A 21,817-nucleotide genomic window follows, 5' to 3' on the forward strand; every position below is an offset into this window, starting at 1 on the left:
AAGAATTCTTGATATCCTCACAAGCAGTGGGGACAACCAAAGCAATGGGCTGAGCCCCCAATCTTGGGGTTTGTTCATAGTAACTTGACCCCGTGGAGGATAGGCTGAGCCTTCATAAAATTAGGCCTAAGAGTCACCCCCAGGAGAACCTCTTTTGTTGGTTAGATGTGGTCCCTCTCTCTCAGCCCACACAATAAGCAAACTCACTGCCCTCCGCCCTCTCTACATGGGACATGCCTCCCAGAGGTGTGGCCCTTCCTGACAACATGGGATAGAAATCCTAGAATGAGTTAGGACTCAGCACCAAGGGATTGAGAAAACCGTCTCGAATGAAAGGGGGAAGAGAAATGAGATAAAATAAAGTGTCAAAGGCTAGAGATTCCAAACAGAGCTGAGAGATTATCTTGTGATTTTCACACGCTAAATAGGTATCACTTTTTTTTTTACTTAAGGCATAACAGAGATGCTGGAGGAAACTGCCTGAAAATGTAGAGCTGTGCTCTAGTAGCCATGTTTTATGACAATGATTGTATAATGATATAGCTGTCACAGTGTCACTGTGTGATTGTGAAAACCTTGTGTCTGATGCTTCTTTTATCTACCTTATGGACAGATGAGTGAAACATAAATTAAAAATAAATAAATAATAGGGGGAACAAATGTTAAAATAAATTTAGTAGATTGAAATGCTGGTGATCAATGAAGGGGAGGGGTGAGGGGTTTGGTATGTATGATTTTTTTTTTCCTGTTTTCTTTTTATTTCTTTTTCTGAATTGATGCAAATGTTCTAGGAAATGATCATGATGATGATATACAACTATGTGAGAAAAAAGAATGTTCATATTGTATGATGATTGACTATTAATAAAAATTAAAAAAAATTTCAAAATCATGACAAGTTAGAGAAATTATTTTAGATTAAAGGAGACTAAAGAGGTAACAATCAAATCTGTGTACTTACTGACTGGTTAGTAGACTGACAAAAAAATAAAATAGTCGTAAAGAATATTTTACAAAATATTAGTACACTGCTGATTATTAAATCAATATCAAATTTCTTGAGTATAGTAGAATCCAAGCAGCAAAAGACACGGATAGACATTTTTCCAGAAGGAAAATACAAATGGCTAAAAAGCACATGAAAAGATTCTCAACATTCCAGCTATCAGGTAAATGCAAATCAAAACCACAATAAGATATCATTTCACACCTACTAGACTAGCCAGTATTAAAAAACAAACAACAAAAAAAACTACAAGTGTTAGAGAGGATGTAGGGAAATAAGAACACTTATTTACTGCTAGTGGGGAATGTAGAATGGTACAGCCGCTATAGAAGACAGTTTTGCAGTTCCTCAGGAAGCTCAATATAGAACTGCCATATGATATGGCAATTCCACTACTAGCTGTATACTGAGAAGAAATGAAGGCAGAGACGCAAACAAATATTTGCACACCAATGTTCATAGTGGCATTATTAAATTGGCAAAAGATGGAAACAACCCAGGTATCCATCTATCAATGACTGGACAAACAAAATGGGCTATATAGATACAATGGAATATTCAGCTGTAAGAAGAAATGAAGTCTTGACACATGTGACAACATAGATGAACCCTGAGGACAGAATGTTGAGTGAAATAAGTCAGACACAAAAAGACAAATACTGTATGACCTCACTAATATGAACTAAATATAACTAGCAAACTCATGGTGTTACAATCTAGAATACAATCTAGAATATCAGAAGACACAGAATGAAGGCAGAAAATGGGGAGCTTATGCTTCATTTATGTAGAATTTAGGTTGATTTTAAATGTTCGGAAATGGTTAGAGGTGATAGTACCACAATATAGTGAACATAATTAACAGAAGTGGTAAGTAGGTGCAATTATAGTTGAAACGGAAAGTTTAGGGTCCTGTATGTCACTAGAAGGAAAGCCAAGGATGAAACATGGGACTGGATAACAGAGCGAACCCTCTCCTGGATGATGAGTGTGGTCAATAGTACAAATCTAATTAGAACAAATATATGGTAGAATTCACAAGATGTTAATAATAGGGTGGTATATGGGTATAAATACACCTAAAGCAAACTATGAACTATAGTAAATAGTAATATACGAATATTCTTTCATCAATTAAAAAAAAAACAAGCATTAGGTTAAGTGAAAGAAAACAGACAAAAACTACATACTGTTCAACTTGTTTATATAAAAATGTAAATATAAATGAATAGAGATGGGGGAAAAGTGTTTGCTCTGGCAGTAATAGATATGTGGTTATGTAGGGCTAGAGAAGGACAGAAGGACTGAGAGGTGATTGCTGAGGGGTATGGAGTTTTTCTCTTTGGAGTCGTGAAAATGTTTTAGAATTGATTGTGGTGATGTTACACAATTCTGTGAATATGCTAGAAGTCAATGATTGTACACTTTAGGCGGATTGTATAGTATGCAAATTTCTCTCAATAAAATGGCTTTAAAGATGTATTGGTTGTGATAATCTTATTATACTTAAGAAGGAAAATGGCTATATTGTTAGAAGAAACATGCGGAAGTTTTTAAGGGTGAACTCTCATGATGTCTTTAGCCTACCGGCAACTGGTTTAGAAAAAACAAACACCAAAAACTGAGTATACACATAGCAAGATAAATGAAAGTGACAAAATGTTAACTGGTAAATTCGGGCAAACTATAAAATGAAGGTGATTGGCATAGTTCTTTTCCTTTCCTGTAGGGTGTGAAATTTTCCAAACGAAAAATTGAGGGGGTGTGGAGAGGACAGGGATGTGGTTAGTTAACCAATATATATCAAGAGCATATTATGTTCTGCAAGGGTGGATAACCTGAAAGTGTTAGTCTAGACAAATTTTGAGCTCCTTTAAGCATATAGGGAGTATATAACTGAGAAACATTATAATAAGAGAAAACTAATATTTATAATTGAGCGACAAATTTTAAAATAAAAGCTTCAACTGTGAGAGTTACTTGGAAAAGCAAGAGAACAGAAATGCTTTTTGCCTTATGGCAGAGATGGAATAAGCTAGAGAAAGAAAATGTGGTGGAATAGCCACAGAGGAGAAGGGGTATATGAGGTGATGGAACTGAAAGGGCAAAAGTGGACTAAGAAGTAGGGGGCCTAATTAGGGGAATAAAAGGAATTCATGAGCATGACTGCTGAGTCATTATGTCATTATTTCTTTTAGACTCTAGTGTCTTGGAGCAGCTAGAAGGAAAAACCTAAAATTGTGGAACACTAACCCATACCAAACTCTGAAATCTGTTCTATAACTAAGTGTTGCAGTATGCTTTGATATTTATTGTTTTTCAGTTCATATGTTACTTTTTACAATAAGAAATAAGAAAATAAAAAGGAATTCATATGGTAAATCATGGGTGTGGGTCACTATACTATAAAACAGTGGTTTTAAAAGAAATCTGAATAAGTATTCCAATAGATAAAAGGGGAGCTGCTTTGACTGAAGTAGGGAATATGGACCAGAGTGCCAGTGTCAGGTGACCCTTTGTTTCATTCCTCTTCTCTTTGTGAGGTATCTTTTTTTAAAAAATTTATTTATTAATTAAAAAATAAACAAAATAAAACATCAACATAATCAGTAATTCACAATATCATCATTTAGTTGCATATTCATCATTTCTTAGAACATTTGCATTAATTCAGAAAAAGAAATAGACAATAGAAAAAGAAATAAAACGAACACAGGAAAGAAAAAAAAATATATCTACCATCCCCTTACCCCTCGCTTTCATTGATCACTAGCATTTCAAACTAAATTTATTTTAGCATTTGTTCCCCCTACTATTTATTTTTATTCCATATGTTCTACTCCTTTGTTGACAAGGTAGATAGAAGGAGCATCAGACACAAGGTTTTCACAATCACACAGTCACACTGTGAAAGCTGTATCAGTATACAATCATCATCAAGAAACATGGCTACTGGAACAGAGCTCTACATTTTCAGGCAGTTCCCTCCAGCCTCTCCATTACATCTTGAATAACAAGGTGATATCTACTTGATGCCTAAGAATGATCTCCAGGATAACCTCTCGACTCTGTTTAGAATCTCTCAGCCATTGACACTTTGTCTCATTTCCCTCTTCCCCCTTTTGGTCGAGAAGGTTTTCTCAATTCCTTGATGCTAAGTCTCAGCTCATTCTAGGGTTTTTCTCAATCCCTTGATGCAGAGTCTCAGCTCACTCTAGGATCTCTATCCCACGTTGCCAGGAAGGTCCACACCCCTGGGAGTCATGTCCCACGTAGATAGGGGGAGGGTGGTGAGATTGCTTGTTGTGTTGGCTGGAGAGAGAGGCCACATCTGAGCAACTAAAGAGGCTCTCTTGGGGGTGACTCTTAGGCCTAAATTTTAAGTAGACGTGACCTATCCTTTGTGGGGTGTTAAGTTTCATATGATTTGTGAGGTATCTTATTGAAGAGATTTTAAGAAGTATTACTCAAAAATAACAACAAAAGACTGCTATCAGGAATCATAGTCTTTTATATATATAATAAAGTTATGTGATCTTACCGTGGTATTTTAGCATAGTATACAACACACAGGCATTGATTTAACCAAAAAAAAAAAAAAAAAAAAAATCAGTGAAATAAATGAAGTCAAAGAAACAAGATCAAGATGTAATTGAGGGTTTGTTTTTTGTTTTTAAATCTTAATAGGCTTATAGCTCATTTTTGGAGAATGCTAGGGAATGAACCCATAATTTTATAAATTGATAAATAAAGGAAAAGAAAAGACCATTTAACCTGCCTTTCCTATAAATTTGTACATTAGGGTGGCCAAATAGTTGGTGAAAGAGACTGTTTCCCTTTATACATCTGTTCTAGCTAATAAATGAAAGAATGATCAAAATATTGCAATTTTGTAACCCTGATGAAATAGGATTTAGGCAGTGATGATCAATGGCTGTTAACATCAAAAGAGACTTTAAAAGACTTTCTGTTCCACCACTCCTTATAGAGGCAAACATTACCACCTATATGAAGCACTCTTTCCTATCCATTCCAAAAAACAGGAAAAAGAAAAATAACACCTGAATCTGATCAAGCCTCTATCCATTTCCAGGAAAAAACGGGATCAAGAAAAATGGAAAATACTAAATACACATTGGGGGAAAATTTAAGACTATCTAGTTTCTTCAACAAATAATAATAAGGATGGAAAAAAGATTAAAAGAGACTCATCATTTGCAGCACATGGACCTTATTTGGATGCTGAATTTTAAAAACACCGTAAAATACAATAATGAGATAACTGGGAAAATTTGAACACTGACAAGAATATCTGATATTAAGGATTTTTAAAAGACCTGATAACTGTATCAAGGTTATGTTTAAAATACAGACAGATATATACTAAAATATTTATGGATGAAATTACATAACTGGGGTTTGCTGCAAAAACTGGAAAGAGTGGCCATAGATTGTCAACTGCTGAGGCTGGATGGTGAGTTCACAAGGATACATACTATTCTACTTTTGTATGTACTGAAAGTTTCCCATAATAAAAAGTTAGTAACACTCTTGAGAAATCAAGAATGCTGTCACTCCTTACTACGAACAGTTTTCTACCTCCTCATATGAAAACAATGAGAAGGAAAAAACCTATTACTATTGTTTAAATATTAAGTAATATTTATAGCTGTATTATAAACACCATAATTATAAACCCAACAATTATTAAATATTTTTATATATTCTTTCCAACATATATTTTAGAATAGTTTACCTGAACTGTTTCCAAAAGCCTCTGGGCACATAGTATTGTAGTCGAGAAGCAGCTAAATGACCAAAGATGACCTGAAGGTGTCTTAAGACACCAATATTGTACTCTTTCCTATCTTCAGTTTTACTTAATGTTGGTTTGTCTTCAAATTGTTGAGGATATCCAAATACATCATCTCTGGGATCAACATTGCTCTAGAAACCAAAGATACATCAGTAATGAGCTAATCTAACTTTAAAAATACAGTAAAATACATTGAGATTAAAAATAAGTTAATGAACACATGATTTATATTTCTATAATTATAGAATATAATATATATATAAATGTTTCTAATTTCCAAAGCACTAACATTCAATTCATGAATTTCAATTTACAGTATTAGTGTTTATCCCCACTACTTCCATGAGTTATCAGAAAGGGAATATATTGAGTTAAATGTAGTGGTTACACAAGACTGAACTGGACACACATGTAGGCACTGTCACTTACAAGCGAAGTTACTCTGAGCAACTAAGTTACTCAACCTTTCTAAGCCTCATTCCCTCATAATACATTCTTCACGTAGCTGTTGTGAGGATTATATGAGAGGATGTATGTCAAGTGCTCAGAACTACAAACATTCAATAAAATTTGGTTATCAAAAGTAGTACTGGTAGAAGATATAGCAAATGCAAAATCTTCTAAAGGGAGTAATTCTGTGGCAGATACAGAGCAGAATTTAGTTGTTTTACAGTTAGTCAAACATTCTTCTATATGCTCTCAACTGTCTAAGAGCTGTGATACAGAAATAAACACTATCTAGTCCCTGCCCATGAGAATCTTATAGTCTAGGAAAGGGAAAAGCATATAAGCAAAATGCAAACAAAATTCCACAGTGTCATAGGTTATCAAGGCAGTGTAGAGCACAGGGTACCATAGGCGCGAGGTAGGACACCTTATTGAAATTGTATCATATTTTGTTTGCCTCATTTACTTTTGGCTGGTACAATTAGCTATCCCTACTAGTGTTTAACTCAACATCCCAGTGATGTGATGGGCTACAGAACTAGAATTTGAATTCTAATTTTGCCTCAGAGCAGTGGTTTTTAACCAAGTGTGAGTGTACGCAATTCCTATGAAGCTTTCAAAAAAAGTAAAAATGTTCAGTTGCCAATTTCTTGACAGTCTGATTTGGTACGTCTGGGGAAGAGGTGAGGCAAATACATGTTTCAGAACCTCCGTAAGTGATGAACTACTTCCTGAGAGCGAAACTAGTCCTGGCAACTGAAGAGAGGGAATGAAGAAAGAACCATTCAAGACATTTACTACAATTAGAATAAGCTGTAGTCACAACACAATCATGTCCACTCTGATTTGCTCCTAAATCTAACTTTTTCATAGCTTTATTTTGCATTGGATACTTTGGTAGGCAGCCTAAATTTTGCCACAAGACCATGTAACATTATCTAAGATAGAAAGTCTGTTTCCTAACAAAGAAGAGCTATGATCTGTGGGACGTATAAGAGTAACCTAAAAATAATCACAGATAATGAAACAACAGATAAGACAACTTGGCCAAAATTAATAGAGATACTTAATTTAAATATGAAAGAGAAAATATGATTTAAACTATTATTAAAAATGAAGATTCTAACTATTACATGAACTCTGAATTATATTCAACACTTTTCATGTGAAACATTAATACATTAACTGGTGCTTTAAAGATATATAGATAAACCGTCATAAAAATTAATTGCCATTTAAGGTCTGGTAGATAGTGAACACCATATTTTGTCAAGAGGCAGCAGTTCATATTGGGAGATTCCAATCCTATCTTCAAACATGCTTCAACAGGTTCAACAAAAGTGTAATTACTCTAAGAGAGAACAACAGTATCTGGTATCAATCAGGAACTTAAACACAGAATGCAGAAGTGATAATTAGAATTTACCTCATTGTCCTGTTTTTCATCCCCAGACATATCATCATCTACATCACTACCCGTGCCTTCAATTGCAAGAATACCATTCCTGATGGAAGGAATCATGTATAGTTGTTGAATCACAGAATTCATGTAACAAGTAGCACCAGCATTTTTCAGCCCCACAAATCCTTTCGGTGGGCGAGGTCCAACGGGTGGCAGATATTCCCACTCAGTAAGTGCTTCACAAGCTGAGAAATGAGAAAAGATTCTTGTAGCATTAACACAAATATTCTGACTCTTGCAACCATTAAATTGAAAAACTGACATCAGTAACAATTCTACCACCGACTGCAGCCACCCTGAAGCAGTGCTCTAAGTTTTCATTTTATCCTCAACAAATTCCAGACAGCAACATGCACCATGGTACACATTCTTATCCCAACACTCATGAACCCACATTTTTTTCTGATTTTCTTCTATGGCAATTTTAGAAGTAGTCATACCAAATGGTATAATGTTCATTTCTACATGCTAATTTTAGTTCTATCTTTTTTATTTAGTCATTACCAGCTTTTAAAATTATTACACTTTTGTATGTTGCCTTCAAAATCACTATGGCACGAAATGTAAATGCATCAACACATTACAGTTTGCTCAGTTTTAAATAATCGCCAAACAACCACCTGGGTTCACATCCTGGTACTGAGGCTTACCAATTCTTTCCCATTCAGATGAGTGTTTCCTTCTTAGTATATGCAATAATAAGAGTAACCCTTGCTTTGCCTATACCCAGTGTTATTCTGAGGAGCAAATGAGATAGTGGATTTGAAAGTTCTGTGAGAATTGTACATCACAGTATATCTCTCACCACCTAGCATAAAACTGGAAACAACTTATATGCACATCATTGTCTAAAGGACTGGTTAAATAAACTGTAATATATTGAAGTGAAAGATATATAGCCAATAAATGGAATCAGGTAGATATTTACATGCTGATAGGGAACAATCAGAGATATAATATTAGGTGAAAAACAAAATGAAGAAATTGTGTGTACTATATTCCAATTTGTGGTTAAAAGCCTAAACCAAAGGAAAAAAGGGACACGTAGATTTTTGCATACACAGAAACTCAGGGAGGAGAGACATGTCAGGATGATAATGGATAATGGCTCCTGCTGTGAAGGGGAACTGGGGATCTGAAATGGGAAGGAGACATACTTTTTAGTGTATACCCTTCTTTAGTACTTGACTTTTACCATGCAAATCTACTACTTAAAAACAACAAACAAAACAAAACAAAAAACCTCCAATAAGTTAAAAAAACAAAAACACCACCATCAAACCTCTTTTGAGATTTGATAGGATAAACTGAAGGTCTAACCTTTAAAGTGGTCAGTTTAATCAGAAACTCCTAAAATGTCATTAGATATTTGCTTATATTCTGAAACACACAATAAAAAGTAATTTGGCATGTTCATTAAGTTTTATTATAATCAATTATATTCTTAACCTTTGTGGATAAACAGTGGCTTTATTTAAAAATGAAACATCCTCACTTGTGTTTGAATTCTTATTTCTGCTTTTTCTGTTACTTTATATTACCCCACTTCAGGTGAGCTTTTATGTTACTTACCTATAAGATCCGGAGACTACAGCCTGATTCATGGGCTTAATGTGTTAACTGAGAACGTGAAGTATACTAAAATGCTATCTTTTCATTCTATTCAAAGCCAGATCTTTCTTAAGAGCTCAGATGAAAATAACAGTAAAAAAGCATCTATGTGACAGCCTGAAAGGTTTTCCAACACATACAACTGGGTTTTTTCTTTTTTTTTTCACATGGACAGGAACCAGGAACCAAACACAGGTCTCTGGCATGGCAGGCGTGAACTCTGCCTACTGAGCCACCACGGCCTGTCCAAAACTGGGTTTTAAGTTTGAACTTTGTGGCAGCTATTTTGGCTACTTACTACTCTGGAGATTGGGCTTTATTTCAGATGAGAAGAAACTTATATTTTGCCAAATATTTGCACCATTTATAGGAAAGCACTTAACAAATATTTAACAAGCACTTGAAAATCTTTCTGTATTAAGGCTCTCTGCTTATAATGGTCTTAATTATACATGCTTGTTAAAAATATTAAACTAGTTGCTGAAATAAAAACGTGTTGAAGGTGTTTATGAAAAGAAAGACAAAATATGAAACTTGAGAATTATCTCTGATCATATAATTTAAAATACTTACTAGTTATTGCTGTGCCAATGTAATACATTTCAGTCAAAGAGTCTACTATCTGTTTGAGATTTCTCACACAGCCAACAGCTAATGCTACAAGTAATTCAAAACCAGCATTAATAGTAGCTGGTGAACTACAGACTGGAATAGCCTGCTCGGCTGGCAATTCCCCATTCCTCATATACTGCAGGTAAACGTTGGATGCAGGAAAGATGAAGTCATCAATTAATTCCTAAAGAGTTGAAAACGAATTACAAATTAGTAATGATACATATTTTAGAAAGAACTGCCCATTAGAAGGAAATATTTTAAAATTATTTGTCAAATTCAAGATCTTACTACATTTCAGACTTTATTTGGATTTTCTAGTAAAAATTTCACTTTGACAGACTTTACTGTAATTGACAAACATATCCAATTTTCCACGTTAAATTCTTTTTAAAGTATTAAGAAAGAGTTAACTGTAGTACGTAAGAAAAATACATTCTAAATACATTACCCTTTTAATCATATGCATTCCAAAATAAACTTATTTTGAAGAAAAATAAACTACTAAAATGTACAAATGGGAAAAAAAAACTCATTAAAGTATGATATTCAAGATGAACCGTCTTGCAAAATAGGTTTGCGTCATTTAAATTTAAGTTGTCTCATTTAAAATGAAGTGAAAAATTCAGATTTTCTAAACAGAAAAATTAAATGCTTATTTACAATACTTTATACTGAAATTTTATTAATATAAAACATTTTGAGGCTACCCTTGAATAAACATAAAGCACAACTGTATTTTAAAAATTACTGTAACCTGTATAAAGGTTTTTAAAAAGCAGGAGGAGAAGAGAAAAGGACAATATAACACATCAAAGACACTATAGGTCAATCAGATGAATTTGCTAATAATAATACATTCAGAAGATTATGATATCTAGTTTCTTCTAGGCAAAGACGACAGAACTTACTTTTATGAGATTAGCACCTCCTTTTTCACAACCAATATGATACTTTTTCTCAGGCGTTTGAAAGGCCAGTAACTCTTTTGTTACTCCAAGATGGCCTTCCAAGATAGTTTCTTCAACACCTGTTTCACCTGTTCTTTTAACATCATCCTATCAAAGAAAAAAAAAAAGCCTAACTTATAAAAGAAAGAAAGGGAGGGAAGAGCCAGGACAAGAGAAAGCTGGAGGGAAGTGAGAGCTCAGAGATAGTTCACCAAAACTTTTCCATTCAAGCATGTTTACTTTTCCTTCAGAACTCTCTGGAAATAGGCTTTACATACCACCAGAAGAAATGCTAATTTGAAGGTTAAAGGCTACCAATCTCCTCAGAAATAAATTCTCATACAATTGCCCCTAAGTAAAAAGTTTCAGGTATTTCAGGTGTTAAGATCAAAAGCTAAATTTAAGTGCAGTCTCTGTCAGACTCATTTTAAAAAATATATTTTTATTGACAAATTTTCATACACACACAGTCCATACATGGTGTACAATCAGTGGCTCATAATATCATCATATAGTTGTGTATTCACACCATGATCATTTTTAGAACATTTGCATCACTCCAGAAAGAGAAATAAAAATAAAAAACTCATACATTCCATATCCCTTACACCTCACCCCTCCTTCTCATTGACCACTACTATTTCCAACTGCCCAATTTATTTTATCCCTTCCCCTATTATTTATTTATTTCTTATTCTTATTTTTATCCATCTGCCCAGACCCTGATAAAAGGAGGATCAGATTCAAGGTCTTCACAATCCCACAGTCACAGTGTAAAAGTTATATCGTTATACAATCATCTTCAAGAATCAAGGCTATTGGAACACAGCTCAACAGTTTCAAGCGCTTCCCTCCAGCCTCTCCAATACACCATAAACTAAAAAGGGATATCTATATAATGCATAAGAATAATCTCCAGGATAACTATCAGATTCATTTTTGATGAAAACAATCCAAAAATATTTCTTAAAAATATGAGAATTTAAAAAATACTAAAATGGAAGAAGCTGAACATCAACATTTCAAGTCTCAAGTAAAGTAAGGCTTTTAAACAATCTAGTTATGCATTCATTATATGAATTGTGAGTTATTAATATCTACCAATGCAAAGTATATTCTCTGGTCCTTTTAATTATTCTTTAATATTTTCTGTTCACTCAAAATGCTTAAACTATAAATAAAACACTTTAATTGTGATATGATAAATGGAGTATTACCTACAACTTACCCTAATTCTTTTAAGCCAATCAATTTCATTATTGAGAAGAACTTCAGCATTGGGTATGTTAATGTTACTATTGTAGGCATAATTAAGAAGGTGCCTTAAAAGAGTAAAGTAGTCGCCTGAATGTTTAGCTCTCTCTCTGGCTGTGCTCTGAAACAACAGAGTAGAATAATATGAATTTACACACCCATGTTAAGAACCCATTTTTTAAAAACCCAGAGTTAACTAGAGCAGATGAAGTAAATAGTAAGGAAAACAATCAATATTTTACTTATTAAATAAATATAGACTGACCTAGTTTTTAATGCAAGCTAAAACCATAAATTCCTGAATGCTCCTCATTTAAAGAACAAATCATTCATAAACATATTAAAAAATGACTCACCCCCAAAACAGTAAAGAGCAGAGTAATGAAGAAAAGAAGAGGCCTGTGTCCCATGCAACATCTGGTGCACATTAAAAAGAACTGCTCCTGTGCCACCTGACGAACAGTTCTGAAATAGTAATGTTTCACATTTAATATATTATTTTCATATCTCTCTATTGGGTATTAGGGGTGGAGGGCAAGTGGGAGGTAAATTACTAATAAAAGTTCAAGGTAATCAGGATGCATGGGTGGTTCAGTGGTAGAATGCTCACCTTCCATGCAGGAGACCCGGGTTCGATTCCCAGACCATGCACCCCCGTCCCCCCCCCCCCCAAAAAAAGTACAAGGTAATCTTCCTTAAGCATTCAAGCCAGCAACACATAATAGATGAATTTAAGCTGTGTGCCAAGGCGTGTAACCTCAAATTATCACTGCTGAAGAGTTTGCAAATTTCTAGGTTAAACAAAGTTTCTAAAAATTTGACTACTTTTAATATGTACTAAATTAGGGGTAGGGCTGGGTCATATCAAGGGGTGGATAAAATAGACTATAAACCTATAGTTTTTGTGGGATACCTTGAACAAGCTAGAAATGCTTCTCTAGATACTTTACAAGATGCTCACACAGTAAGCTATGTGTATCATTTTGGCCTTCTACAGAATTGTTTGTAATCAATTATGCTTCAGACCTAATGGCTCTGTAGAAATTCTGTTGCAAATACAAGAAAGGTGTTGCTATAATGTCTCTTATACTTTGCCAGTAGTTTCCAAATTGTGGTCTCCAAATCAGTAGCAGCACATATCTTGTTAGAAATGCCAATTCTCCTGCCCCATCCCATACCTACTGAATCAGAAGTACTGGAGGTGGGGCCTGAAACAGATCTGTGCTAAAGACAGAACCATTATATTAGCCAATATTCTCTCTATGATGACTGTGGGAAAAACTCGTCTTGATTTCATTACTGGGAATTTTATCTATTATGGATCTACCTTTTTAAAAAATACATTACATACTACATGGTATCTATATCTCATCAGAATAAATACTCCAAGAGGGCAGAAACATCTATTTAATTTATTGCTGTGTATCCAGAACCTAGAATAGTGGCTCGCATACAGTAGGTGCTCAAGAAACAGTTACCAAATGTATAAGCACCATTTGTTTACAAGACCATGGTTTGTCTCCATTAGAGAGCAAGCTCTTTTTCAGGACAGGGTCTTTGCTTTGTTGATGACAGAGCTCCAGAGTCCCTGGAACCTAGGACAGCATCTGACATATAGAAGATGCTCAACAAGTCTCCGCTGACTAAACATTAGGTCTATCTTACAGACATAACAAATTACATTTTATGGATAACTACCACATTTCTGTCTTGGTGCCGGAGAGCTCGGAATCAAATTTATAGTTCAAGTATAAAAGACTTAATAAATAGCATATACTCTGTGTACTAAGCTCCTCCCTGGCTTTACCCTTATGTTTTTACTTTAACTTTCCATTTCTCTAATTTTCTCACTCAATTTCATTTCCTCTTGATGTCTTATATGCCTTTTTGGAATAAGTGAGGCATAATAAAACATAAGATGGTTACCTCACCAAAGGTTTCATTCTTGTAGACTGCTTCACAGAAAAGAACTATATGGTCGATTTTAGTAAATGTGGGTTAAACAAAGCACTCCTGACTTTGGCTTAATTGGATTTCCCCAAATTCAGACCCATAAAACTTTAAGGGGCTTTTAAATCCCTCTGGCTTACAGGAACTATGGATGGTTTCAGAAACCTCTTAAAAACATCCAATTATTTCCATGTACATATATATATATATATATATATATATATATATATATTTTTTTTTTTTTTCTGGGGGGAAGGTCTACAACTTTCTATTAGATTTTCAAACGTATCTGTCACTCCCACAGCCCTAGTTAATTTTTAAACAAGTTAGGTATGCAGCCTAATAGGAATTGATAAAAATAGTCGTGCTCGTCAATTCCTGTTGAAACTACCGTAAGTATATGCAAAGCTCTACATTATTTCAAAAGAAACATGTCTGTCAACAAATTCCACTACCTCTATCTTCACAACATGCCCAGACTTTGATCATTTCTCACCACTTCCACCACTACTATACTTGCAGCCATCATCATTTTTACTAGGATTAATAAAAGTTTATTTTTTTCTGCAACCCTATAGCCTATTCTCAACACAGCAGCCAGAATAAACTTAAAATGTCAGAGTACATCTTTTCTCTGCTTAAAATCCTCCAATGGCTTCCTGTTTCATTTAGAATTAACTGCCTAACAATGACCTATCAAACCCTATACAGTCAGATAAAGTGCCTGTAACATCTCTGATCTCACTTCCTATAACCGACCCCCTCTACTCACTCAGTTCTAGCCACACTGCCTTCCTCTGCTGTTCTTTAGTACAACAGGCATGTCTCCATTTTGGACATTTGCAGCTCTTGTTCTTCCACTTAAAACACACTTCCCCAATGATCTACAGGGACCACTACACCTTACTCTATAGAAGTCATCTTATTGAAGCCTTCTCTGACTATCCTATATAAAACTGAACTCTGCTGACCACCCCCAAATTTCTTTACCTGCTCCCTACCTTGTCTATAGGATTTAATATTACCTAACATACTATGTATTTTTCTGTAGTAGGTACTACAACAAAAAAAGGAATAAACAGCAGAGCAGGATAAAAAGGAGAATGGTGTTGGAGCCTTAAAAATCAGATACCTGAAGCTCAAAAGGATTTTAACCTTATAATACTCCTTTATTGTTGCAGACAAGGTAACAGAGGCAAAATGGTTCTAAATCCCCACAAGGGGAATTTTCATAAAGGGAATAGAGAAAAACATCTTAAACTAAGTTCTTAATTTAGTGTGAGATTAAAAAAAAAATCAACACAGAATAAGAAATTGGCTATGCATAATTAAATGGAACTAGCCATGCTGGACCTATTTATCCATTTTAATGCAGAGTTTTCCAATGATGATAAAGTCTTCTCAAGAAGGTAGCAAGCTAAGCCTGATTTGTGGGGCTCCCATTAAAAGTTAGGAGTTCCTGAACAGGCTGGACTGGCTGTCTTCAAGGTAATCATCCAAGGAATATCTTAAAACAGTAGTCATTCCCACTTGAGACCCAAACTGAAGTACTTTAGACCATCCTCTGGAATGGGCAAGTTGAATCTACTTCATTACACTATATTTCATATGAGCAATTAGCTTATTTCCACTTTATACTAATCTTTCACCAGTGATTTTTGTCATTATTGAATGGCATGTGATAGAATGATAAGCAAATTGAACACTTTCTGTGCCTTTTCACAAATGTATATAAGACAGATCAATTACATTTAACAGTGGTGCTAAAAAGAGTTCAAATTTGAAGAATTTCCTTATACATGAAGGTCAGGACCAAACTGACCTAAAAGGATAGAATCCAACATTTTCTATAAATCTGTAATTGACTGACACAGAAAGGGAAGCTTGAAACAAAATGTCACTGACTAAAATGCTCCTACAATGACAACAAGAGCTTTATAAATGATCTTCATTCTAAGTGCAAACTGCAAAAAAGTTCTTACTTCTGTTATTAAACAGCTTCACTAAACAAACAAATAAACCTTGGCATCTAGGAAGTCAAGATAGGGCCTTAATGTCCTATTTAATTTAAATCTTTTAAATCAGGTTTCTAAAATGGGCTAAAATATACTTTGTAAGTGAAAATGAATTGTGAAATTAGAAAAATTAGTGCTTTGAGAATTACAGAGACTAAAACTAAACAAATTTAGGTCTAAGCAAAACATGGTTAAATAAATTTTCCTAAACATCACAGTGCTATCATAGAGACACAAATATTTGATTTCTGGAATAAACTGTCAGCATAATTAATTCACTTGTGCTTACAAAGATAAAATTCATTTCTTACAATTAAAAAAGACACTTACTTGCTGTGACAGTGCAACAGTAAATCAATAATGAATGTCTGCCAAGCCTTTTCTTTACTAAGCGCATCTAAGGCTGTCGGAATCAATGCAAAACATAATGTCATCACTTCCAATGCCTCACAGCAAACCTGTTCATCTTCCAAGTCCAGCTCACTGCCTGCATTGGTCTGTAAAATAATAATCAGGAGCAAATTACCTACAGATGCATTTAAAAGAAATGTCATACAACGTTTCATTAGTGCTTAAAACTTAACTTCTCACTGAAACCATTTGGCCTTAGCCTCTTCTTCACACCTGCAACTCTTGAGGCCCTTATGGAATGATAATCCAAAAAACTACTATTGCAGAAAATAAAGTCTAATTCCAGTATTTTGCTATGTTCCCAGAAGAATGAAAGGAACATGCCAAACACATCACTTGCTCCTTTGATCTTCAGATTCCTAGAGACCTTCCAAGTTGTATAGTTCTACAGCCATAATCATTTCTTTTTCAAGAAACATTGTGGCACTGCGGATAGGTACTGCTGACCAGTTGTATTATGCAGCTTACCTCCAGTGCCATTTTATTCAGAAGCAATTGTCTTGGATAATTATTTAGGAAGGCTTTGAAAGATTTCTATAATTTAGAATATGCTTGGGTATATAAATGCTGATCTGACTTTATTCATCAAAATAAACTTTTTTACTTTTTATCCAAAAAGTAATACCTTTAGTGCATGTCTGAAACAGAACAGGCATTCAAATATTTGCTAAATGAATACCCAACACCATACCAGACAGATACTGTGAGATACCAACATCTGTGTTAGCCATAAAAGGAAGCTTTACCAAGCCAAAGACATTTCTGTAACTCAATTTCCCTTTCTAAATATGCAGCAGTGGTATTAGTAGGGGCAGGTATATATGACAGGAAATCAAAGAACCAAAAACAGCCTCCCTTCTGTAAATAATTTGTTTAATCCATCAGAATGCCAAGGATTACACCTAATTGGCTGACATATCCTTTTTTTGATTGCTCTGCAATAATCAAATAAAAATACTTAAAGCCACAATACCACAATGACATTTATCTAAACCAAAATTTACACAGGACAGGATGATGATGAAAGAAGAGTAACTAAAGGAAATAGGAGAAAAATTCAATGAGACAATTGTTTGTGATCTCACTGAGAAGTAGAAAGGCATTTTCATTATAAAAAGCACCCTCATGGCAGGATTCTGAAGTAATTTATTTCCAAAGTAAAATTTTACTATATTCTCATCTTAGCTATAGCAGCTACTGGTTAATTTTCAACCATTAAGATACAACCGACTGGATCTTGATAGAAGTCACAAAAATTCAGTCACCTGCACAATTAAGCAATATTTATTTAAAAGGAATATATTTCTGTAATAATGCTTACCTTCTCATAAATTTTAGTGATTTCTTCATTTGGGCTAAATACTAGCTGTAATGCCCCACATCCTGATGCCCAGATAATTTTTTGTATAGCTCTAATTACACAAATATCAGGCATGTATCTCGAAGCCTGCAATATAAATGAGTAATGATAACTGTTGATAGAATATTACAGCGGAATAACCCCTAGAAAATAAAAAATGTTTCTCTTAGTTAAAGAAATAGGAATGACCATGAAGAAGTACTACTCACTGTCTTTAGGTCCCCAATTTGCCTTTGCCCCACTTTTCTAAATTTAAAAGCAATACCACAGAGTATACTCTCAAAATTACTTCGTCTTGTACTATTTTCTGAAGAATCTTAAAAAAGACTACAAAGATGACCCAACCATTCCACTCTTAGTTTTTTTTTCTTTCGGGTCTCCGGCATGAAAGATGAAACTCTACCACTGATGCATCGTCGCTCTGCACTCCACTCCTAGTTTTTTATCCAAGAGAAATGAAAACCTACTTCTACACAAACATTTGCACAGACAAAACATAGGAACAATCTAAACATCCTTGCCACCAAAGATATGGAAAAACAAAATGTGGAATATTCATAATGGAATACTACATAGTAACAAAAAGGAATACTGACACACACAGAAAAAGAAAACTCAAAATCATTGTTCTGAGTGAAAAAACTCAGGCACTAAAGAGTACATACTGTATGATTTCATTTATATAAAATTCTAGAAACTGAAAACTATAATAATCAAAAAAAACAAAAACAAAAACAAGAAAACCCACCAGTGGTTGTCTGGGGGCCAAAGCTGGAGAGAAGAATGACTGCAACAGGGCAAAAGGAAAGGGTGACAGAAATATTCTATATTTTGATTGTGGCAGTGATTTCACAGGTATGTGCATCTGCCAAAGCTCAATAAATTTCATGCTTTAAAAGGATACTGCTTATTGTACATAAAATATCTCAATAAAGTTATAAAAAACTTGGAAAAACATTAATAATTAAAGAGATAAAATTCATTTTAAGAGAATTTTAGCTAAACTGAGACAGTAATTAAGGTGAGTGAGTCTAAGAAAATTAAGCCTCAAATTGTGATAAAGGTCTGTTCTAAATTAATGAGGGCTGTGGGTAGAAAGAACCATTCAGGATCTCAGAGCTTCAAAAGTTTAATACTAACCTCATCAGATATCTGCTGAGCAAGACGAATTGATACATTTCTAAGCATACACTCAGATGATGGATTAGGAATGTTCTGAAGGGCACTTTGTAGCACAACTGCTTGATCATGAGTAACTTGATTGACCTGAAAAATGTTAACCATTTTACTTGGAAATAATTTTTACATAACCGTACCCACCCACTTGCTCCTCATCCATCACCACCCTCAGGATGACCTTCTATATATCTATTGTAGAACCCACAACAAAAAGCACTCCATACTGACAGCAATGTGGACTTCCTCTCCTTGTGTGCTTTGGAGTGCTACTTTATCCCTGTGCAAATCTCCAATCTAGATCAACCTAACGTGTTTCTACATCTGGGCTCAGCTTAACTTGCAGGGGATAAATGATACAACTACTTCTCAGGTTGTAACTCCCTTTCTATATATTGAAAGCATTTCTACAAGTATTTAAGACATGTCTATTTTACTAATTTTGCATTTAGCTCCCCTCTGACTGTGAGTTCCTTGAGATTAGAGGCTATTATGTACCTTCTATCCATAATGGCATACTTTCTGAATAAAGATTAGAGAAAAGGTAAAAAGGAAAAGATAATCAGGGATCATGCCAAAATTCTGTTTTTCTCCTAACAAAACAAGAACCTGCCCTTTTAATCTAATAAGAATCACTTTTTTGGGCGGGCCACGGTGGCTCAGCAGGCAAGAATGCTTGCCTGCCATGCCAGAGGACCCGGGTTAATTTTCCGGTGCCCGCCCATGTTAAAAAAAAGAATCGCTTTTTTTTCCTTCCTAACATGGAAGCCACAATTCAAAACAATAAAGCTTGGTTGGGGGATAGTGGTAGAGTTTTATAAATGTCTATTCTTTATTTATATGAACAAACCACAAAATTTTACCCTCCTTTTTATGGAGAAGTTCTAACATATATGAAAGCAGAGAGAATAATATAATGAACTCCCATGTACCCACTACCCAACTTCAAAAATTATCAACAAAGGACCAAAATTATTTTATCTAATCCCACTTTCCAAGGATTGTTTAGAAGCAAATCTCAGGTATCATATAATTTCATCTGTAAAAACTCAACAGTGATTTCTAAAAAATAGGGACACTGACTTTTAATTATAACCACAATATCATTATCACATAGAAAATTAACAGTGATTCCCTAAAATCACAGTCAATATTCCTATCTCCCCAATTCAGACGTAAGCCATTTCTAAAGAAGAAAATCTATATTCCAGAAAAATGATATATGTAAAAAAACCAAAGTTTAGTGAGAACTAAATGCATAGGTTGACTTCTCCTAAACAGACATTGAATTCTGGCATGTCTTGAGAACTTTCAGTGATGCAGATCAAGGATGATAACCAAGGCAAAGACAGAGTCAGAAAGAACTCAGAACTGGAGGTTATGTGTCAGTCAAGGCAGGAAGGAGGTTGGCAACAGGCTAAATCAATTAGATCTCTTTTATGATCGCCTGTGTCTTTGTACATCTGGCAGGTATGAGTTAACACCAGATTTACCATGTTCACTTGTTTTTTTTATTAGGCTTAAAATAATTGAAAGACAAGATTAAAGGGGATAGGGAGAAATTGCCCTTTCAAGTTAGCAGTATAGTCAGTAAAAAGCATTTGTACCTTTAAAACAAATATAATTTAATAGAAGAAAACCTCCAAAGTGAGATACCATTGGAAAGGAACTTTAAACATTCTGAATGAACTTTACTTAAGAGTTGTTGCAAAATTTAATAACTTAAATTACCATCTACTTATAGAGAGATTTTTATTTTGTTATTACCGATGTCATGGGATTCACGCCTTCTACACCTGGCTGACAAGCTTCTGCCACAGCACGAACATGGCCATAGCCAATGGCAGTTAGCAACAGTTTAGCGATTTTAAGAGCGTTGAGGTAGGCACCCCTTCGAGTTTCCATATCCGCATTTGGAAGGAAGTTATTTCTTGTTAGCATACTCAGGACAAGGGGCAGGCCACCACTTTTCAAGAAGTGAAATTGAAAGTCTGAGGAATCATCAGCCAGAGGTGCACTAGCAGGCATTAACAAGGCATAAACTACCTGGAAAAAAAAGGGGGGGGGGGGAGGAAGGACTGTATTAAAAGATGTTTAAAATAATTTAGTAACTTCTTTTCCCTTTATCATCATTGCTAAGAAATTCTTGACCATTTCAAAAATATCTCATCACAATCTTACGCACATTCTTCACATTACCATGTAAAAAGTCAGATTGAAAAACAACAACAACAACAACAGTAAACTCAAAAGGAAAAAACCAACCTCTGTTAGGTATAGCACTTGTGAGGCCGAAGGACCAAAGAATAGTGAGTCAAGAGATGGACTAAGGCTGCTTTCTCCAAGTTTTGCATGATCTAAACAAATAGCTCTTAATTTTTCTATTGTTGTGCTATCTGTAATGAAAAAAGAGACACAGTCAATAAAAAAACATAATCTGTGTGTTCATGTTTTATTTTGATATTCTGAAGGCTATTTTAGCATGGATTAACAATCAATTCAGTTGAGCTACAGGCTCAAACTTCAAAAGACATAACCAGTCCTGAATTGGTAAAAATCAACCAACGCTCTTTAGTCAACTCAAACATGAAGGGGCCTCAAATCACCATGCCCTACTCATCTACCGGATACTGGGGGAGGGGGGAACCAAAACATTATAAAAGGAAGCAAGTTTACTGAAAACAAAATTGAAAAATGACAACCTCTTCTCACCAACTTTTCTACTGTTTGCCCCCAATGACAATGAC

The 21,817-nt window shown here is 34.7% G+C and overlaps 1 protein-coding gene across 5 annotated transcripts in view; it reads right to left on the bottom strand.

The window, feature by feature from the left end:
* Window positions 1–21,817, bottom strand: part of USP9X (ubiquitin specific peptidase 9 X-linked) — a 180,188-nt gene that overhangs the window by 27,236 nt on the left and 131,135 nt on the right. For all 5 annotated transcript variants that reach the window (XM_077145755.1, XM_077145756.1, XM_077145759.1 and 2 more), the window contains 11 exons: window positions 21,336–21,466; window positions 20,838–21,116; window positions 19,035–19,160; window positions 17,856–17,981; window positions 16,454–16,620; window positions 12,515–12,623; window positions 12,133–12,279; window positions 10,866–11,012; window positions 9,916–10,138; window positions 7,696–7,916; window positions 5,763–5,953 (listed from right to left, as the gene is read on the bottom strand). In XM_077145755.1, the coding sequence (XP_077001870.1) occupies window positions 5,763–5,953; window positions 7,696–7,916; window positions 9,916–10,138; window positions 10,866–11,012; window positions 12,133–12,279; window positions 12,515–12,623; window positions 16,454–16,620; window positions 17,856–17,981; window positions 19,035–19,160; window positions 20,838–21,116; window positions 21,336–21,466 (1,867 nt within the window). The remainder of the gene's footprint in view (window positions 1–5,762; window positions 5,954–7,695; window positions 7,917–9,915; window positions 10,139–10,865; window positions 11,013–12,132; window positions 12,280–12,514; window positions 12,624–16,453; window positions 16,621–17,855; window positions 17,982–19,034; window positions 19,161–20,837; window positions 21,117–21,335; window positions 21,467–21,817) is intronic.

Source organism: Tamandua tetradactyla, chromosome X (assembly GCF_023851605.1).
Source record: "Tamandua tetradactyla isolate mTamTet1 chromosome X, mTamTet1.pri, whole genome shotgun sequence".
Classification (NCBI taxonomy): domain Eukaryota; kingdom Metazoa; phylum Chordata; class Mammalia; order Pilosa; family Myrmecophagidae; genus Tamandua; species Tamandua tetradactyla.